The 19,840-nt window shown below is 41.4% G+C and overlaps 2 protein-coding genes across 3 annotated transcripts; one reads left to right on the plus strand and one right to left on the minus strand.

The window, feature by feature from the left end:
- Window positions 1-595: 595 nt before the first annotated feature.
- LOC147432409 (stress-response A/B barrel domain-containing protein UP3-like) lies at window positions 596-1,373 on the plus strand. The gene has a single exon (XM_086492381.1). It carries the CDS (start codon window positions 661-663, stop codon window positions 1,312-1,314), a length of 654 nt encoding a protein of 217 aa, XP_086348507.1. The 5' UTR covers window positions 596-660; the 3' UTR covers window positions 1,315-1,373.
- A 2,297-nt stretch (window positions 1,374-3,670) lies between these two features.
- LOC147432410 (HVA22-like protein e) lies at window positions 3,671-19,819 on the minus strand. 2 transcript variants are annotated; one of them, XM_086492382.1, is made up of 4 exons: window positions 19,724-19,819; window positions 9,503-9,529; window positions 4,876-4,998; window positions 3,671-4,032 (listed from the first exon to the last, which is right to left on the minus strand). In XM_086492382.1, the coding sequence occupies exons 1-4, from the start codon at window positions 19,789-19,791 to the stop codon at window positions 3,792-3,794; spliced, it is 459 nt and encodes a 152-aa protein (XP_086348508.1). In that variant the 5' UTR covers window positions 19,792-19,819; the 3' UTR covers window positions 3,671-3,791. The 2 variants fall into 2 exon arrangements, with proteins under 2 accessions (XP_086348508.1, XP_086348509.1); XM_086492383.1 differs by lacking the exon at window positions 9,503-9,529 and having other exon boundaries at window positions 19,724-19,809.
- Window positions 19,820-19,840: the final 21 nt, after the last annotated feature.

Consider the following 19,840-nt stretch of genomic DNA (forward strand, 5'->3'; position numbering starts at 1 on the left):
CCTACCATGTAGCCCATTCCTCCCGAATAAAGCCTTGCGAGCCAACTTTTCACTGTCGACGAATGCAGGGAAGACTTCTAGCTTATGACTCCACTCGCAAGAAGTTAAGTGGCCTAGCCATGATGCCAAACCCCATTTGCTGTGGGAAAAGCATCAACCCTTATACTTCTTGTTATGTGCCTGAGAGATTCTTTGACACAATTGCTAAAAGACATCAAGGTTTTCCTCGGTTCTACCTATTACTGATAGTCTTGACTAGAAATTTGTGACGAAGAATCCTCTACGGTAGACTAGTCTATCCGATCGAGTAGACGCCTTCTTTCGAGTTCTTTTCCTCCAACTTCTGCATCCATCTCTCTCTCTCTCTCTCTCTCTCTCTCTCTCTCTCTCTCTCCCTCTCCCGGCGGGGCTTAGCATGCTGTGAAACCAATCGCAACATATTCTAACCCTCCTAAAAGTGTCTAGAAAGCTCACTCCAAGAGGACTACAGGATAACATTTTCGCAGGCACTTGTGATTCTCTCTCGCTTTGTTTGAATGCTCACCAAGCACTCTATGATGACGTGTCAAAATAGAGCCACAAATCCATTAGAGTTTCTATAGTTGAAGAGCTCCTCTCAGGCTACTCTGTGATTTTAATCTCTTTCACAGCCACGATTGAATGGCAGCTTCAGTAGTGGAGCACGTAGTGCTCTTCAAAGCCAAGGAGAGCGCCTCGCAGGCGGCCTTGAAGGCCTGCATTTCTCGGTTCAGGGCACTCGCCGAGCTAGAGGCGGTCGTCTACCTTCACGCAGGGGCCATTCGCACATGCCAACCAGAAGACGGAGCCTGGACGCACATGCTGTATGGCCGCTACAAGGACAAGGCGGCTTTGCATGCCTATGCCAAGCACCCTGCTCATGTGCACGCAGTTGCCCTTGCAGATCCCCTGTTTCAAGATAAGATGGCGCTTGATTGGGAGGCCCCTGCTGGTGGCACTCCCGCCCCATGCCCCCACATTGGAAATCTCTTCTTTGCGGCTGTTCACATCATCTTCGTGCAGTGGATGCATCACCCACATGCCCCACAGCTTGAAACCACCCTTTGTCAAGCCCTTGCTACTTCCCTTCCCTCTTCTTTGATTTCCCACACATGCGGCCCCAACTTCTCGCCGGATCGTGCTCGTGGCTTCCACTGGGGGTTTGCTGCCTTGTTCAGCACTTGTTCCACACCCCAAGAAGATGGCTTTCTAGAAATCCTCACTCAAAACCTTTCTATCAGGAGCTTTCTTTGTATAGATTTTGTCACCGACAATGGCATATCCTCGCGCATGTGATGGAGCCTTTGACAAGTTGTACAGTGAGGGATTGGACAAGTTTGGAACTTCTTCATCAAGGTTGGTCTTGTCTCATTACTGACATATGCGATATCTATTGCAACTCGTGTTAGATGTATAAATAGTAATAGCCCAGAGAGAGAGAGAGAGAGAGAGAGAGAGAGAGAGAGAGAGAGCTGTATATTGGTTGGAATATTTGGTCAAGAAGATAATAGTATGGGTTTGGTCTAATTGTGGACACAATAATTCCTGCAGCAATTCAATACGAGCTCTGTGTGTGTGTTTTGGGGGAGGAGTGCATTTTGTCCACACCACCCACATTACCGACCTTGTGACGGATTCTAGGTTTGCAGCTTGCCCTTTATGCCAAAAGTCCCCAATGGGGTTGTCAGAGCATCATATCGTCAAAGCTTGTGCCATGTTGGGAGCTATTGACAAGAGAAGAAGGCCATAATGGTTTTGGGGGGGGGGGGGTGTTGGAGCATGATATGGCTCTCATGGACATGCATGGTAAGTATTGTGTCCCTAAAGAGTGCCTTTATTGCAAAGGCATGTACTTGAGTGCTTTGTAGGCTACGGATGCGTAGGGAACAGCCAGCAACCTTTGCACTATGTCAGGCAAATGCAGCTTGACAAAATCCCAATTTCCTGATGCCTTCCAAAAGAAGTGACCAGTCCATGCATCCTCAAAACTTGTGCGGCGATGGGAACTGTTGCCGACGCAGAGGCTATTGGAGCATCATATGGTGATGGCTGCTGCTCTTGTGGACGTCTATGCCAAGGGTGGTGCTGAAAGACCTGCCCTTTGAGAAGGTGTGGCAATAGAGTCTCCTTTACCCTTTTAAATTCTTTCTTATATTTTCAATGCATTGTTGCAGCCTCACAATATCTTTTCTGCATACGTACTTTATATGAACATTTATCTTTGATCTTTCTAGAAATAATTTTTTTTTCTTCAATACATTGCATACCTTATCTACCGTATGTGAGGTTGACGAACAAATGTGTGTCACCTAACTGCCTTGCCAACACACCTAACTATAGGACAGTGTCCTATAGAGGCTTCCTTCTGCTAGCCATATCATCTTTTGGGTACTTCGATTCGAAACGCGGTCAAATAGGAACTTCGTTATACTTTGCATCTTCAACAAGAAGATTAGCTTTATGTCTATTTCTGTGAAAACAATCTTATTCAGCATGCTTTATCTGTCCATAAATATAGCATGTTTGTTGTGGGTACAATTGGCTGGTCTTGGTCTATAATTCTTTTGTTCTTGTTGTGTCATTTGGTGCTTGCTTATTGTGTTCCTCCTTTCTAATTGAAGCTACTTGTAACATCTTGAAATGTCCGGTGCTTCAAATTTTGTAAAGTCGACGAAATCTTCTTGTAGTAAGGCAAATCTTGGACACTATAAAAAAGAACAGTAATTAGGAGAAACTTGTACATGTGAACTTGCTATTGGATCATCAAACTTTGCGTGGTATTCATGAGTACGTTCCGTCAAGGTCCAGGGTCGTGGGGCAAGCCATCTCAATCGTGCATCTACTAGCCATTATAAACAGTAATTTCTGCCGAGGCCCCACCTATGTCTGACAAGTCAGCACCCGTAATGTGCATGGCAATGATTGCCAATGATTGTACGACACTTCAGCATGCAGAATATTATCGCCTGTTTTTGCGGCTTGTACTTGCGCCGCAGGACTACACTTGCGTTGTGGTCAGAGACCAGTGCTTGGTCCCCCTCCCTTGGACCTTGACGGCCAGGAAAGGTCATTCAGTGACCTTTCCACACTCCCGCCGTGGCTCGGGGCTCCCCGCCGATCGCCATGGGGTCGCAGGTTTTACTGGGAAAGGTCACTGAATGACCTTTCTCTACCACTTCATGGAACATAGAAAAGCTAAATTTTTGTGAGAATTTTTGTAACTTTTTCCATCTCAGCTTCAAATAACCTCTCCAGTTCTTGTCCCCAAAGTATTGGGCTTCTCAACCTACGGGTTGTGGGTTCAAATCCCCCATTTGGTCCCCTCTAGCGGGACACCTGTGCTAAGGTTCACGTTGCTAGGGCTCTTGCCCTTGCACACTCGAGTGCCTCCTCCTCCTCAGGTGGGTCACAGGAGGAGGAGGTCCCTAGTTGGTTGCTATGAGTTCTCTCCATTGTTCCCATCACGTGATTCTTATAAATGCACTTTTCTTAAGAGGTTATTTGATTATATTCCAAGAGACCTCAAAGTACTATCAAACAAGTATTGAACTCAAGAGGTGTTAATCGAGAGGGAATCGGGATAACCAATCTACCACACTTGAGAGAGAGAGAGAGAGAGAGAGAGAGAGAGAGAGAGAGAGAGAGAGAGAGAGAGAGAGAATTTTGTCAAATTGCCAAATAATTTGGCTTATATCCACCTTATTTTGTACATGGTAAGATGGCACTATCGAGTGGGCATTTTGTACTGCACTTAAAATCTTACATAGTTTTCTTTAATACATCCTATGACTTGGTTTATCAATGTTGGTTGAAGTTGAAGTTGAATGTGTTCCCATTGGTCTTGGCATTTGCGGGACGGGCCTTACGCCATGCTGTATTTGTTGAGGGACAACATTTGTTAATCTTATGACTTTCTTCCCAACAAAGTAATCATACATGTAAGCTGCACCATTGAATTGTGGCAATACAAGCCAGCATGCACCCATTACCTTTATTGTCCCCCAAAAGGGAATCCTGTATCCAAAACCACAATTACAAGCCCTTGTCAACATGGACATGTTTAATTCCCAAAATTGCTCAAATTCATACTCTATTCTACATTTTTAAACTCTCAAATTCATTTAAATCAATAAGAAGTTCTTTCGATCCTCCTTATTACCAATTTACTTTTTCTTTTTTTCCTAGGCATTTTATCGGTTTTTTACACATGAAAATGTCAGCTACCCTTCAAAAAATACACTAAAATGTTTGAAACATAATAAAAACTTGGAATTATGAAGGGCATGTATGCCCGTCAAAAATAGACCGTGATCATTATAATGGACAAAATGTAATATGAATAAAAGGAGATGTGTTTACCCAATTTTTTATGTGTCTTAAAATGTTCTATATGCATGAAAATGTTGATGAAAATATGAGTGAGTTGTAGAAGAATTAAGTATGTTGGCAATGAATACCTTAAATTGTGTATGGAATGCAATTAAAGTTGAAGCACAATTATCTAAACAAGTTAATTGAAGTATTTCATGTTTTTGTTTTGGTATACAGGATGCAAGGTTTTCAGCTATCCATTGACCAAGAAAGAAAACCATATTTATTGAAGATTTACAAACTTATAGTATGTACTTTTGAACTATAAGAAAAAGGATTAATTGTATCAGTTAAAGCAAAAAAATTAAACCTTTGTTTTCGATTTTAGTAATTAGGGATCCTTCGAAATAGAAGTTTAAAAAAGTAGAAATAGACAAAGTTAAGGAAAAAAGGATTAATTATATCTATTAAAGCCAAAAAGAATATGCTTTCTCTTAGGGATTGAAATAGAAGTGGAAAAAAATAGAAATGGACAAAGTTAGTTACCAATAAAAGAAACTCCAAAGTGATAGCTCCACAAGAGTCACAAATGAGTAGATGATCCAATATGTCAACCATTGTTGATAATGGAGCTTGTCATTGGACTCTATTGCTTTGATTGAAGAAATTCTGCAAGGAAAAAATTTATAAAGAGAAATTTGCTTTTCCACATTTAAGTAAAATTAACCATGATATAGCTTCCACCACATCAAAAACTTGGTTATAGAATGTGCTTTGAAGCTAAGTTTGTTGCCTCTCATGTGTATACTCAGGAGGTGCACCTTTAAGAAACTATTCATATAACGTGCGTTCACAAAACCTCTTTATTTACATGCTTAAATTAATAAAATGATTTTTTTTTCAAAAACTTACGAGTTTTTCTTTAAAATCAATTATAAAATCTTTTCTATTAATATAATCCTATTTAAATTTTAACATTTTAACATTAAAAAAATCTTTTTATTTAAACTCACGTGATAACTTACATGTGTAAGAGGTAAACTCCTCGAGTGTGTATAGTGAAACATATGTAAGATGTTTTGTTAGTTAGCACGCGATTTGTCTTCTTAAGCATGATTAAGGCTAATGGGACAAACATTTCTTAATTTATAGTATAGAATGGTGCATCTTTGCTTTCTCTATTCGTATAGGATAGCATATTGATGGTAATAACTTGAAGTTCAATTTTTCAATCGTGAATAGATAAATGAATATGCAAACACGGTATTGCAAGCAAGATGTTAACTTCTACATGTATGCAAAATGCACTTGTCATTATGTAAGTATAGCACATGAGTTCAACAAAAGGGGTAGCCCCATTTTGTAAACACATTTTCAGCATATAAAAGGGTACCAATCAAAGGAAATATACACATATTGAATAAGAAGAACTCTTGATATATATGGGGTTTTTAAATTAGGCCTTGAGTGCACGTGATACAAAGGGGTTACATATAGTAAGCCCCCCCCAAAAAAAAAAAAAACCACCTTTCTTCTATATACATACTAGTATGACGTCGCCGCCTTCGGCAGTGCTATGTGGATTTCTTTTCAACAACCCCTAGCTAATAATACCATCGTGAATTCTTTTGCCCATATCACCATCTTGTGTAATGCCACATGCCTCAAGGTGCAAGTGTGCATGATTGAATTGAGAGAATGTCTCTCTTTGTGTCTATTGAAAACGGCCCAAAGCTTCCTAACCGTTGCCTTCGAGATCCAAGTGTATGTGCTTGCATCTGGAGAGACACCCTAGTTTCACATCCGTTGAAAATATCCTAGATCTTCTTGGCCTTGCCCAAGTTGGGCATATCCAACAATCACTGCATTCCAAGAGACAACATTCCGAACAAGAAGCTCGTCAAGCATTTTTTGTGCTTATGAAGTGCACCACACTTGGCATACATGTCGACCAAGGTAGTGTCAAGTACGATGTTTTTCAACAACCCCTGACTCACACAATCATCGTAACTTCGTTTGCTCATATCAACATCTTGTATAATGCGACATGCCTTCAAGGTGGAAGTGTATGTGATTGCATTTGGTTCCTTGGAGAACTCTCCATCTAGACAACCTCTGCCTTTACGGCCCGCATGGTGTCAACTGCGATGCAGATGAGAAAAATGTATTGCATATTGTGGAATTCAGTTTTGGTTGGGTCGCAAAGAGCAACAACAATCCGCAATGCTGCCGGCATGCGACCATCAGCATATCTCTGATGAAGCTTCCTTACCTATTGAAGCTCCTTTTCTACAAGACAGAAATACCTCCCTCTGCAGCATCTCTTGGGAGCTCTCTGCAGCATCTTGTCCTCATGAGGAATCCTGCATTGGCGGGGAAGTTACCAGGGAAGCTTGCCAAGCTCAGCCAGCTTGAGACGCTAGTGCTGATGGATAATGGGTTGGAAGGACCGTTACGGCCGGAGATTGGAAGCATGAAGAAGCTAGCTCAGCTGGTGTTGAGTGGTAATCAACTCACAAGCTCCATACCAGAGGGCTGCATCTGTAACGGTTCCCCCGCGTGCGAGAGAGAGAGAGAGAGAGAGAGAGAGAGAGAGAGAGGTACTGCTGCAGAGCTGCATTTTGTTTGTTTGTGTGTGTGTGTGTGTCTCTGAGAGAGAGAGAGAGAGAGAGAGAGAGAGAAGCTAGGACCATCTGCCCTCCCAAGCCTGCCGGCTCATGCGATCATACAGGATGGCAGTTCTTGCTTGGAGCCCCTTTTCTCTGCACGAGAGAGAGAGAGAGAGAGAGAGAGAGAGAGAGAGAGAACCTTGTGCAAGCAAGCCCCGGACCCGGGCTGCGGGATACTCTTGGGCCGTGCGATGCCAATAGGGCGGGATGCCAACGAGTGGTAGGACAAACCGTGCCTGCAACCCAAGGAAAGAATCCAGCATGGACATGGAGGAGAACAAGGTGAGATTTCACGATGGCTTTCCACAAAGGAAATCAAGATACGAGGGAGATACACACAAAATAAATAAATTAATATTTGTATTTTGGTTTTATAAAAAACACAATCAAGTAATGAACAAGCATAATTCAAAAAGAGAAAGAAAAACAAAAGGTGCCTAATCAAAACCATTTCTAAAAAAAGGATAAACACAAAAGATGTACAATAATTATATTTCTACTTAAAGAAACACAAACAAATATTGATGAGCAAGAAAGAACCAAATTGCTACAAGGTCAAATCTGATGATGGCTTGCTGAAAATATGAGAGAGAGAGAGAGAGAGAGAGAGAGAGAGTCACAATCACTTGTTCTTTTGAAAAAGGCTCTTTACTCTTTAAAAGCTTTAAAAATAAAAAGGTGCACAAAATAAAAGCAATGCAAGAGAGAGAGAGAGAGAGAGAGAGAGAGAGAGAGAGAGAGAGTCACAATCACTTGTTCTTTTGAAAAAGGCTCTTTATTCTTTAAAAGCTTTAAAAATAAAAAGGTGCACAAAATAAAAGCAATGCAGTCTCATCTTAAGAAAAAAGAACAAGTATAGATTGTGTGTTCATGTTGAAAAGAATATTAGAGGAGCAAGGACAAAAAAATAGAGGAGGTAAAGCCTTTAAAAAACCATGTAAGGCTCTAAATGAAGGGACCCATTTGACAAACTCCATCATAAAGTTTAAGATAAGTCTCCATCATGACACTGAAAACATTGAAAGTATGTCTAGCCCAACTCAACACTAAGGCTTCTTTTAGAAAGCCAAAAAGAATCTATAATGAGAAGTAAAAGAAGATGAGAGCTACCACATGGATGCTCATCTCTGTCTTTTTGGCTTTCTAAAAGAAGCCTTAGTGTTGAGTCGGGTTAGGCGTACTTTCAATGTTTTCAGTGTCATGATGGAGACTTATCTTAAATGTTATGATGGAGTTTGTCAAATGGGTCCGTTCATTTCAGAGCCTTACATGGCTTTTTAAGGTTTTGCCTTGTTTATTCTTGTTTGTTTTTTGTTCTTGCTCATCTAATATTCTTTTCAGCATGAATACACAATCTATACTTGTTCTTTTTGCTTAGGATAGGACTACATAGTTTTTATTTTGTGTACCTTTCTATTTTTAAATCCTTTAAAGAGTAAAGAGCCTTTTTCACAAGGACAAGCCATTGTGACTCTCTCTCTCTCTCTCTCTCTCTCATGTTTTCAGCAAGCCATCATCAGATTTGAATTATGTTTGTTCATTACTTGATTGTGTTTTTTATAAAGCCAAAATACAAATACTAATGTATATATTTTGTGTGTATTTTTTTCATATCTTGATTTCCTTTTTGAAAAGCCATCGTGAAATCTCACTTTGTTTTATATATATGAGTTTCGGGGGGTGCACTATGTAATCATGTTAATGTATAACGTGAGTTCGAAATGAAGGATTTTAAAATACAAAAAATTTAGACAATTTAACAGAGATACATTAAAACAAGGGATTTTTATATTCAAATTTTTTAAAAAATCCTTAATAAAAAATCATTTTATTCATTCAAAATGTTAAAAGAAATTTTTTTTAATACCCCACGAATGCACGTTATATAGGGGTAAGTGAATGATGAACTCCCCAAGATACAAGTACAACCGGTTGCCTTCGGCTACCTCTCTCTCTCTCTCTTTTCCTCTCCCTCTTTATTGCGTGCACAGGAGCTTCTCTCCTTTTTAGAATTTAGTCTTCATATCACAGGCTTTGACACGTGTAAACGAAACTCCCTGTGCCTTTTAGAATACATATAGATATAAGATTACAAATGCTTGAGGCAAAGGTGTCAATATAGGTTTCAAGTTATCGTTTTCGTTTTCTATATTTTATATCGTTGGTCTCTCTTCTTCTTCTTTTCTTAAAAATTCTAAGTGCAATTCTCTCTATCCTAACATTATGATGTCATTTATGGATCCAAAGCTTTTAGGGAGTGTGATCATTGCATCCAAATTTCACTTGTAAAGATTTTTAGGGTAGGGTGGGAATGGTAGGGGTAGTGATGTTAAGATTCTAAATTTTAAACTAGCTTTTAGGTTACACACATCATCAAGTTTATTCACATTGCTAGCAGCTATATCAAATTTTTTTTAAAGCACTTTGAAATTGCTCATATATGACTAAAGCTATTTGTGACATAAGAAGATTAGCAACATAAAAGGACCAAGTAATAAACTTACAGTGGGTAAATTAGTGTGACAATAGCCCTGTTGCAAAGATAAATTTGAAGTTATCACAAGGTGCAACAATTTTTTTTAAAAATTAAATGGATCTAAAAATGGTTTTACATTTTTTTAATTCGAAAAACAAATAATTAATAATTTGACATGAAGGTATAGAAATGGCATGTTAATAGTTGAATATGTTACACACGTTTATAAACTTGGTGTCTTGGGCAGCACCAAACTGCATATTTTATTCCTATATGTGAGACTCTTCTTTGTCATTGGGAGCCTTAGCACTATCTAACATGGGGTCTTAATGACCCCAAGGCGGTGCGAGTTGAAGCGCATAGATCTTGAGGCGGGGGAATGACACAAGAAAAAGTCAACGATGGGAGACAATTAGAGATTCAAACCCACCGCCTTGTGGTTGGAACCCCGGTCAGCTAACCATGCAAGCCCGTGTGGCTTGTTGACACCCATGCGAACTCACATTATCATAAAGCTTGTCGTTGTTTTTACTCCCCGCCCCCCCCCCCTTTATGCCCCTGTTTACTTTTCGTATCCGTTTACTTTTTGTGCCCTTGTTTAGTTTTTCACATCTAACGTATGCATGTGCCTTTGGTTTTGTGCCCACACTTCTCCACCATTGATCCCACCCCCTTAACTTCATTCAATATCCCGTGTTAGATAGTGTGAGGGAAAAGGGGCCCAATGGAATTTTGGTCATGATAAAATGGCCTCAAGTAGGGGCATGGGCTAAAAAACCCAATGACGGCTCTTGAAGCACAGTTATTAGTCATCTAACCAAAGAGGAAACATGAACCACTAGAGTCGAGCCATACCTTGAGAAGGTGTAGCCATTGGAGATTTCGCAACTATTTGAGAGGATGCAAAAGATGGGGAGTCAATGAAAGGGGTTTCTTGAGGCTGGGCCAAGATGTTTGATTACCTTCAGGAAGTGATGTCCAACACTGAGCAATAAGGAAGAAGAGACAAGAAAAGAGGGGTTTGGAAAAAAAGGTTAAGAAGGTGTAGGGAATGGTCGTGCATTGACCACTCCCGTTAATCATGGGCGACCGGCAGAGGTCAGGAGCCTTGATTACGGGAATGGTCTGTGCACGACCATTCTCGGCTGTCAATGGTCGTGGGAGAGGGGGGCCAGTACACCTGCCTGCAACCGGGCGACAGTCGCGAAGCTGACAGTAGACTTCAATTTTTGTGTGCTGATGTGGCAGCCCCTGCGTGAATCCAAGTTCCTACATTCTGCTTGCTGAGGTGTCCACAGCAGGTGCAGTTCCGCATGCTGATCTGGGAGGCATCTACTGGTCTGTAGGCCTGCATATTCCGAGAGTTGAGTTGGTTGCCATCCATAGCAATTGGTTAAGATTTTGCAGGAGAATGGACAGCAGATTGATGGTGCAAATCAGCTGGGCCCCTCCCCACGACCTTGACGAGTATGTAAAGCTGCAAATGACCTCAAGGAGGAAAGCATGGGGGGTGCAAATAACCTCGAGGAGGAAAGCATGGGAGGACTCCATCAAAAATTCTAGAAAAAACCCGGGGTCCAATGTATTTTAACTGAATGAAATCATAAAATTCCCGCTAGATTTTGACCTTTTCCTTGAAGAAACCGGGAAATTTACACAAGTTTTAGCGTAAATACCAGCAAAAGTTTTAAGGGGGGGGGGGGGGGGGGGGGGTCGGGACTTGCAATAGCAAGAAGACAAAAGGCAACAGACGTGCCCAAGGTCCTCTTGCAATAGCAAGAGGACAGAAGGCAACAGACGTGCCCAAGGTCCTTGGAACCAACACAATGATGGTAGGTTGCCACCAGAGAACGTATTGCGTCTGAAGCTCTTCCAACTTCTACTTGATTTTTATTTATTTTTTTGGTTTTCTATTTTGTCTCCCCCTTTGTTTCTTCCTTACCCCACAAAGTCCTTATCAATGCTCGAAAAAAAAAAACATGGGTTTAGTGTACAAATTTTTTATCCAACTTAGAAGGCAAGAAAACCCACAATATGTGGAAGAATTTGGAGTAAAAAATCTTTACTTGTAGTCAATCACCTCTTTTTTTTCCCCCACGTGGAGGTCTTCTAAGTTTTAGTCAAAATATCTTGGGCGAACACTGTGCCGTTCCTAGCCTTGGAAGAAGCAAAATCTAACAACTTGAGTACATATCAAAAGCGCTTGGCTTTTCATCCCTTCTCCTCCAAGCAACATATCATTCTTGAAAACCCTATCTTCCAAGTCCTTTGGATCCATTTGCACACCTTACCAACCAGGCCTTTAACCCCTGGGCACTCCATGAATAAGTGGGGCAAGTCCTCCCTAGTCGTTCTACAGCCCGAGCACCTATCGAAGCAGATGCCTCGAGCTAAGATCTTGACTCCTGTAGGCAGGGCCCCCCATAACACCTTCCATAAATAGATCTTCAGTGCCAAGGGAAACTGAGGGTTCCATATGTTCTTTGTAGACGCCAACCACTGAGCCTCCGGCTATTGCTTCCCCACTGTTTGTTGAGAGGGGCGAACCCTTCCTTGTCCATAAGAACTAGGTATATGCCCTTGGTGTGTGGTTCAAAAGTGGCTACTCTATGGCCATTGCTAGGCTTTCCACTCAAAATTGGGTACGCTTAAGGGCATTAGGAGATTGCCCATCTTTTCCAAAGCTCTATTAATCAACAATCTCTTTGTGTCATTAAGGTGAAACTGGGCAGCCACAAGGTCTACCTCTTCTTAGTTCATGCTAATGCCGACCCACAGATGGGTCAGACTATGGAGTCCTTTGTTGTTCACCTTTCTAGCAATTGCTCTCCAGTAAGGGTTCAAAAGTATGATAACAGCTTTGGAGAGCCAAGAAGACCAGATTGTTATGGAGTCCTAAAAGTATCTATTTAACTCTCCCCACTCCAAAGCCTCCGTCACTCTATTGTACTTGTGCACCAACTCACCCATAGTGTCGTCCAGTCTCAAGCTGATCCACTAAGGGGGGGCTAGCAGTTTGTCATGAGCCTGAATTTCTTTCTACCACCGCCCCTTCTGAGTAAAGCTTCGTTTGGTCCATCATATCGTAGGTCATAATAACCCATGCCTAGTCTTGTTGTGTAATCGAGACCGCAAACTTGGCACAAAGGGCCTCTGCATGAACAATAGGGTTGAGGATCCCTACATCACCTTGTTCCACTAGTCTTCGCCCACTGCCAAGGCGTCGAGGCTTTAGTGTTATTTTTCCATAAAAACCTTTTAATTGGTTTCAAGAACTCTTTCCATTTACATTTGGCTATTTTGAGGAGCGGGCTAGTAAAGGCAATATAAGGGATCATGAAGGAGTTGATCACTTTGACCCAGCTAGGCAAGGGCAAAAGTACCACCTTCTCATTTTGTTCCTGACCTTTTCTAACACCCACTGGAATCTTTGTATGTGCGTTATGCCCACCCCCAAGGGCTCCCAGCTGGCGAAATATCTTACAAAAACAAGGTGAAGGGTCACATTGGAATTCTGGTTTAACGAAAGGGATCTATCTAAGGCTCTTAAATGAAAGGACTCTCTTACAAACTAATATATCAAACAAAATTTTAATGAGTGTCAAATGTGTGGCTAGCTCCTTTCTTCACTGATAATACTGCAAAAACTAGGTGAAATTTCATTGAAATTGGTCATGATAGGTAAAAATTTGTATTCTTGAAGGGTGTAGAACTGTTTAGCAAATAAAAAGATATAATACTCCTTTGGACGAACTTTCTCTCTCTTACTATTGCATTTCGAAAAATTAAATAAAAGAGAAGTAAGTCATGTGAAGTAAGTCATGTAAGACTATAGGCTAAAATGAAAGAGTTCTTAAAACCTGTGAATCGCTTCTTATGAAAATATAATCCCAAGGATACGACACCTTGACAGTGGGGAAAATGGAAATGCGTTACTCGACCCAAGGAGCAGGGTGGAACTAGGATACTCAACCGACTAATCCATGCGGAGGCCCAATGTGCTAAATTTGTCACGGAAATAGCGAACCAGGATCAGGCCTCGGCCACTATGACATGGGATATGACTGACAAGACAAAGCTCTGCTCTCTTGGGGGTATATGAACATGGATGGGCATGCACGACAAACTGTTGGCACTAGTGTGGGAAAAAGTAAAACTAGGCGGCATCACAAGCGAGCTTGTGCACAAATGTGCCAAAGCATCAGAAGCACTCGAATAGGGAGAAACAACCACATACTTCAAGTTATCACCCATTGGTCCCCCTAGCTCACTAAGATTGGAGGTATTTCCTTGAAGCCCTTCTAGAGAGAAACTGAAAAACAAAGGATTAATGCATTTTACTCAATTCTAGGACAAAGATAGTCTAAACTGCAAAAAAGCAGACCAACTCACTATCGAGTTCGACCTCAACGAAAATCAATGCCTACTGATCTACAAAGTGGTCGAAGGTCTGAGCGTTGTTACGCCACCTATTTATGAGATTGGATCTAATTGGAAAGTCTAGCACTAGCCCATCAAGACGAATTTTGCTCTATCCGAAAAAAGAAAACTTACATCAAACTATGCTATAATGTGGATTGGTTCTCGTCACTTAACAAATAGTGGAGACTACAGTGGCCTGAGGCGAAGTGGAAAGTAGTCTCACACAATATGTGTGATCCTCCCTGGCCTAGCATAATGAAGATTTTCATGTGGAAGGTAATATGGGGGGCTGTGCCAATGGGTATCAAAGTTAAAGCCAAAGGAATAGGCACTAACCTATGTCAAAGATGTAAAACTGTAATCGAAGACCCCCTCTGTCTATTTAGAGACTGCCAAGCCAAAGGAGGCCTTGCAGGTATAATCTGCAAATGGGAAAAGACTTGGAAAATCTACTTTTCCAAGAATGGACTGATTTTAGGAGGAAAGGCGCTCAATAATCAAGTCATTTTGGTTTGTACACAGATTGTTTGCTTTTGCTATCTCAAACAAACTCAAAAACGAAGGAATCCTCAAGTCTTCGAAAGAAACCCTACTACGGTGAAATTTGAAGAAATCATTTAGGAAAGCAGTGAGTGGATACTCTCTATAGAAAAACACAAAATCTCTGAAGAGTGGAAGCAGACACTACTCAATGTTGGCTACTCATAAAGTGCTCAAGCTTCCAACTACCAGCTGTAAACCTGCTTGACTCAGCCTATAAGCACCCCTTGGTCTCTTTGGGTACCTCAAGGCACAAACCGTGCTTGAGGCATACTGTACATTCTTTTCTGAGTTAATACAACACTTCCACTCACAATTGTGACTATGTCCAAAACAAAATATAGACTATGAAATGAAAGGAAGCATTGGATCGCTTTGCACAGTGTGCACAGCATGCGAGGCGCACAAGTAGGATGCTTCCGATGGTTTGCGGTAGGGCGGAAGCCATGTGGCATGGGTTGGGTCTGGAGATCATTGAGGAAAGGGTGCGCCCAAGGGATTGAGGTTGTCTCAAGAGGGGGGCTCTGATAGCCCAGTCTTATTTACAGATCCTGAAAACCCCCCAAGCCCCTAGTTTCTTGCATTCCATGAGACGTCTACCCTCCCGCCCCTCACATGGGGGGAAAAATTGGTGATTTGTCCTTGGCTCGACGAGGCGTGCGACGGATGTGATAGATTGGTTGCTCACACCCTTCGATAGCCAGTGGTGACTCCCGCTTAGCTTCTGATCGTTTGCAGCGTCCTCTATTTGGGTTGTGGTGCTTCCTATACCAAGTTTGATTGATGTTGTCTTGATTGGTATTTCGTTCTCTCCCATTCAACTTTATTGTGGATGGGTATGGGCTCCCTATAGGGCCCCTAGGTGATCGGATCTCTCTCAACTCTCTTTCTAAGTCTCATGGCACTATTTGTGCATGAGCTTGTTTTTGGTGTGTGAATGCTCACACTATATGAGCTTTGCTTTTTTTTATAAAAATCAATTGTGAGCTTTGCTATTTTTAAACCAATGAAAGGGTCACGATGGCTTTCTAAAACAATAAGAAAATGATAAAATCATTAGATTGAGTTTAACTTTAATTATATAAGGTGAAACAGTGTTTCGAAATGTCTTTTTTATTAAGTGATCGCCTCGCAAAGAAGCAAACCAAAAACACTAGCAATTTTTTTGAAATTTATAAGATTTTGAACTAAGTTTTGACATCATTGCACCGGTTTTCTTCTCTTTACCATGGTTTGTTCATTAATATATATGTGTGTGTATAAATAGATTAATAAATTTACATATATAGTAAAAAAACTCATCAACATATATTATATATTTACTTATTTATATTGTGTGTGTGTGTATATGTATAGAACTTACTAGAATTATACAAGGTGAAGCTTCCTTCTATCATTCTAAAAGAATAGAATGCAAGAGAAGTCAAGCCATGTGAGGAAGTGAAATGAAAGGTGACTCTATGGTGGGTTGATGCCTTAGCTCGGGATGTTGAGCACGGCTATCTATGTAAAATTTTTTGGTTCTGCATAATTCAATTTCACTCACTATTGTGAGTTTTACAAAAAAAAAAAAAGTGAAATGAAAGGTGAAATAAAAAAATATATTTAAAACTTTAAAACAAAAATAACATTTAAAATAAGTCTCAATCGTCCCTGAAAACATTGAAAGTATTCCTAACACAACACTTCTTCTTTAAGGCTTCTTTTAGAAAGCAAAAAAATCAATTGCTCACCTTATTCAAATGGTATACCTAATGACATCAAAATAAATATATGCATTGCTTACATAGTGCAGATACTCTAAAAAGAAGAAAACTTTAAGAAATTAAACAAAGAAATACATAAATGTAATAATGTGCACTCGACCATCTCTCTTTATATAAACACAAAAAGTCTTTTGTCTTTCCACTTTCGTGGGTCTTTTCATTTCTAAACTCACCCTCCACTTATTTTCTTTTGATATTTTGAAAGACTTTTTATTTTTTCAAGATTGGGGAGACCTAATCTATACTATAATAAAAGGGCGAGGGATCCCCTCCCCCCTCTTTGACACATGGTGAAACTTGCTTGCTCCGACATGTTCAGGCAGTGTGCCTTGCGCAAACAGTGAAACAACAAGAGGAGAGAGAGAGATGCCGCCAACGTTGCAATGAAGCCTAGAGAGAGAGTGAGACGTGACCTGAGATTGGGGGTGGGGCAATGGCCATGCACTTGATGTGCTGTAGCAGTTGACTTAAGCATTCAAAAGTGGGCAAATAATTGAAAGGGGAGCAGATGGCACTAGGCACTGGCTCCATAGCCGACAGCAGCACCCTTCACCTGGGGTGGTCCTGCAAACACTCTCAAAACAGGCCACAACCGCTTGACACGTGTCGATTTCGGCTCCCATGACAGTGCTCTCTAGAAATCTGCTCATGTCTCACAGCTAGATGTCTGAGCTCGAATATGATGCAACACTACAACTATTTTGCCTCTCTTTCTCTTTTCTCATTAACACGTGGATGGTGGGCATTGACTCCTCCTGAGCCAACGAGCGAGCACTCAGCTACCATTGCTTCTGCTAGCAACCCTTGCAGTATTTATTCATGCTTTCACAAGGTGTTGGAGAGTGGAGTGTGTGTGTGTGTGTGTGTGTGAGAGAGAGAGAGAGAGAGAGAGAGAGAGAAGAGTCTTGAGGGCGAGTTTTTCATGATGCTCGTTGCGCGAGTAGAGGTCAAATGCAGGTGTTTGTGACTCTTGAGGGCAAAGAGTGGGAAATGGGAATTCAAATGAAAGCCAGAGACTGGCGCAGAGTGAAGAAGAAGAAGAGTAGTATTTTAACGCCGTAGCCTGTAGGAAACTATCGAGAGAGAGAGAGAGAGAGAGAGAGAGAGAGAGAGAGAGAGAGAGAGAGAGAGAGCCTTGCAATTTACATGTTTGGGAAAAATGTGTCTCAGCTTAATACCGTGCCGTTTTCAATTTCAAAAAAATAGTGTAAAAACACGAAAAAATAACATAATTTTAAAAATTTCCTCTTGGCAAATTCAAGGAAAGTTTGCATGTTTGGAAAATTGATTTTTTCTGGACACTACTTGGAACATTGAATTTGAGCCTAATTGAACTTTGAACCTGAGTCCCAACACACGCACAACAACGCAGCAAATTCAGACCCCATGCCTGCAACCATATGGATACGCATCGTAGTGAATTTCACTCTCTCACACACATAGCAGAACATCTCATGGAGTTTATGCACACTCACATTGCGACATTGCGTTTACCTTAGAGAAGGTGCTTTTCCACAGTCACTCTTATCAAGGCTTCCAGTCATACCATAGATGCACACTTATAATAGTAACCCAATTTGGAGAAGATCAATAATTAGTAGCCAACTAACACTTGCGCCTTGAAGGCATCTGGAATTACACAAGATGTTGATATGGGCAAAAGAATTCACAATCATATTGCTAAACTAGGGTTGTTGAAAGAAAGTGTCGTGCTTGGCACTGCCTTGGTTGACATGTATCCCAAATGTGGTGCACTTCATAAAGCACAAAAAGTGCACAAGGAGCTTCCTATCCGGGATGTCGTCTCTTGGCCTTGCACTATTTGCAGGATACGTCCAACTTGGGCATGATCAAGAAGCTCAGTGCAGTTTTTGGTAAATGCGAAGCGAGATTCTCTCCAGATGCAATCACATTCGCTTGCATCTTCAAGGCAAACATGGCAAGCCGAAGGGCTGCGATGAGACGTCTGTAGCTCGAGCTCTATAATGGGTGGAAGGGAAGGCAAGGGTCATGGTCACGAAACTCTGTGCTATTTTCATCAAATGTAGAGAGAGGGAAAAAGAATTCAATGATATTGTTAGATTGTGTTGTTGAAAGAATACGTCATGCTTGGCACTTTCTCTGTTGACATGTATCCCAAAGCACAAAAAGTGCACAAGGAGCTTCCTGTCCGGAGTATCGTCTCTTGGAATGCATTGATTGCTGGATATGTATAACTTGGACAGGGCCAAGAAGGTCTGTGATGTTTTTGACAAATGAGAAGCGAGGGTGTCTCTCCTAATGCAATTACGTTCACTTGCATCTTGAAGAAAAACATGACAAGGTGAAGGGTTGCGATGAGACGTTTGTAGCTCGGGCTCTATACCGGGGGGAAGGGAAGGCAAGGGTCATGGTCACGAAGCTCCTGGATGTTTTCAGCAACTACAAAGAGAGGGCATCTCTCTAAATGCAATCACGTATACTTACACCTTGAAGGCCTGTGACATTACCCAAGATGTTGATATGGGCAAAAGAATTCACAATGATATTGTTAGGCTGGGGTTTATGCTTGGCACTGCCTTGGTCGACATGTATCGCAAATGTGGTGCACTTCATAAAGCACAAAAAATGCACGAGACGCTTCCTATCTGGGATGTCGTCTCTTGGAATGCACTGATTGTGGGATACGTCCAACTTGAGCAGGGCCAAGAAGCTCTGTGTTGTTTTTTAGCAGATGCGAAGCGAGGGTGTCTCTCTAGATGCAATCACGTTCACTTGCATCTTGAAGGCAAACATGGCAAGGCAAAGGGGGAGATCTGCGATGAGACGTTGTAGCTTAGGCTCCAAGGCACGGCACAACAACGAGACAAACACATGCTAAGAAGAAGGATTTGTACCGAGGCAATAGGATGGTGGGTTGCTTGAAAAGAACACGCTATCTATACTATATATAGGAAGGGAGGAATTTCGGCTCCTCCCCCGACCACGTGTCACAAGCGACTTGATCCGACTGTGTTCCCTGCAAAGTCGACGACATAGGCGGATAGCGCGTGCAGAGAGAGAGAGAGAGAGAGAGAGAGAGAGAGAGAGAGAGAGAGAGAGAGAGAGAGAGACAAAAATGGAGAGACAGAGGGATAGATATGGTGAGATAAGGATAGAGAGAAATAGGAAAGAGAGAGAGAGAGAGAGAGAGAGAGAGAGAGATGATATAAAATGATATGATATATTAACGTCTTGAGGGTCAGAGTGAGGGGTTTGAGGGTAAGAAGGGCCATGTCGACGGCGCCGTTTACTAAGCGTAAAAAAAATATTACATTTCAAATATCTTCTCCTCCGAAGCTTGTTTTAGAAAGCCAAAAAGATGGGCATACGTAAAGACGTCAATGTTATTTTGTTTTGAATCTTAAACCGATCAAATATGGTTTATATATGGAATAGCAATACAACTCAATAACGCAAAACATGAGAACCATAATTAATATAATATACACTAAAGTAATTGAAATAATGAAACAATTACGCCGAGAATAGTGTAGACCTACCCGGCAACAATGTCGAAATGGGAGCAAACTGCCTTGGCTAGGGCTGTGGGGAAAGGGTCGCCTGCCATAGCTACCACACACTCTCTCTCCACACAAACGCCCGTCCTCTTATGTACA

Source organism: Adiantum capillus-veneris, chromosome 20, assembly GCF_014529385.1.
Source record: "Adiantum capillus-veneris isolate H3 chromosome 20, ASM1452938v2, whole genome shotgun sequence".
Taxonomy (NCBI): domain Eukaryota; kingdom Viridiplantae; phylum Streptophyta; class Polypodiopsida; order Polypodiales; family Pteridaceae; genus Adiantum; species Adiantum capillus-veneris.

What these genes read in the sequence shown, in the direction of transcription:
- LOC147432410 (XM_086492382.1), bottom strand. Translation starts at nt 19,791, where the DNA reads ATGGCAGGCGACCCTTTCCCCACAGCCCTAGCCAAGGCAGTTTGCTCC. An exon ending in CATTTCGACATTGTTGCCGG is followed by an intron (nt 9,530 to 19,723) that starts GTAGGTCTACAC and finishes TCTTTGCAACAG; the next exon opens with GGCTATTGTCACACTAATTT. An exon ending in GTCACACTAATTTACCCACT is followed by an intron (nt 4,999 to 9,502) that starts GTAAGTTTATTA and finishes TTTTCCTTGCAG; the next exon opens with AATTTCTTCAATCAAAGCAA.
- LOC147432409 (XM_086492381.1), top strand. Translation starts at nt 661, where the DNA reads ATGGCAGCTTCAGTAGTGGAGCACGTAGTGCTCTTCAAAGCCAAGGAG.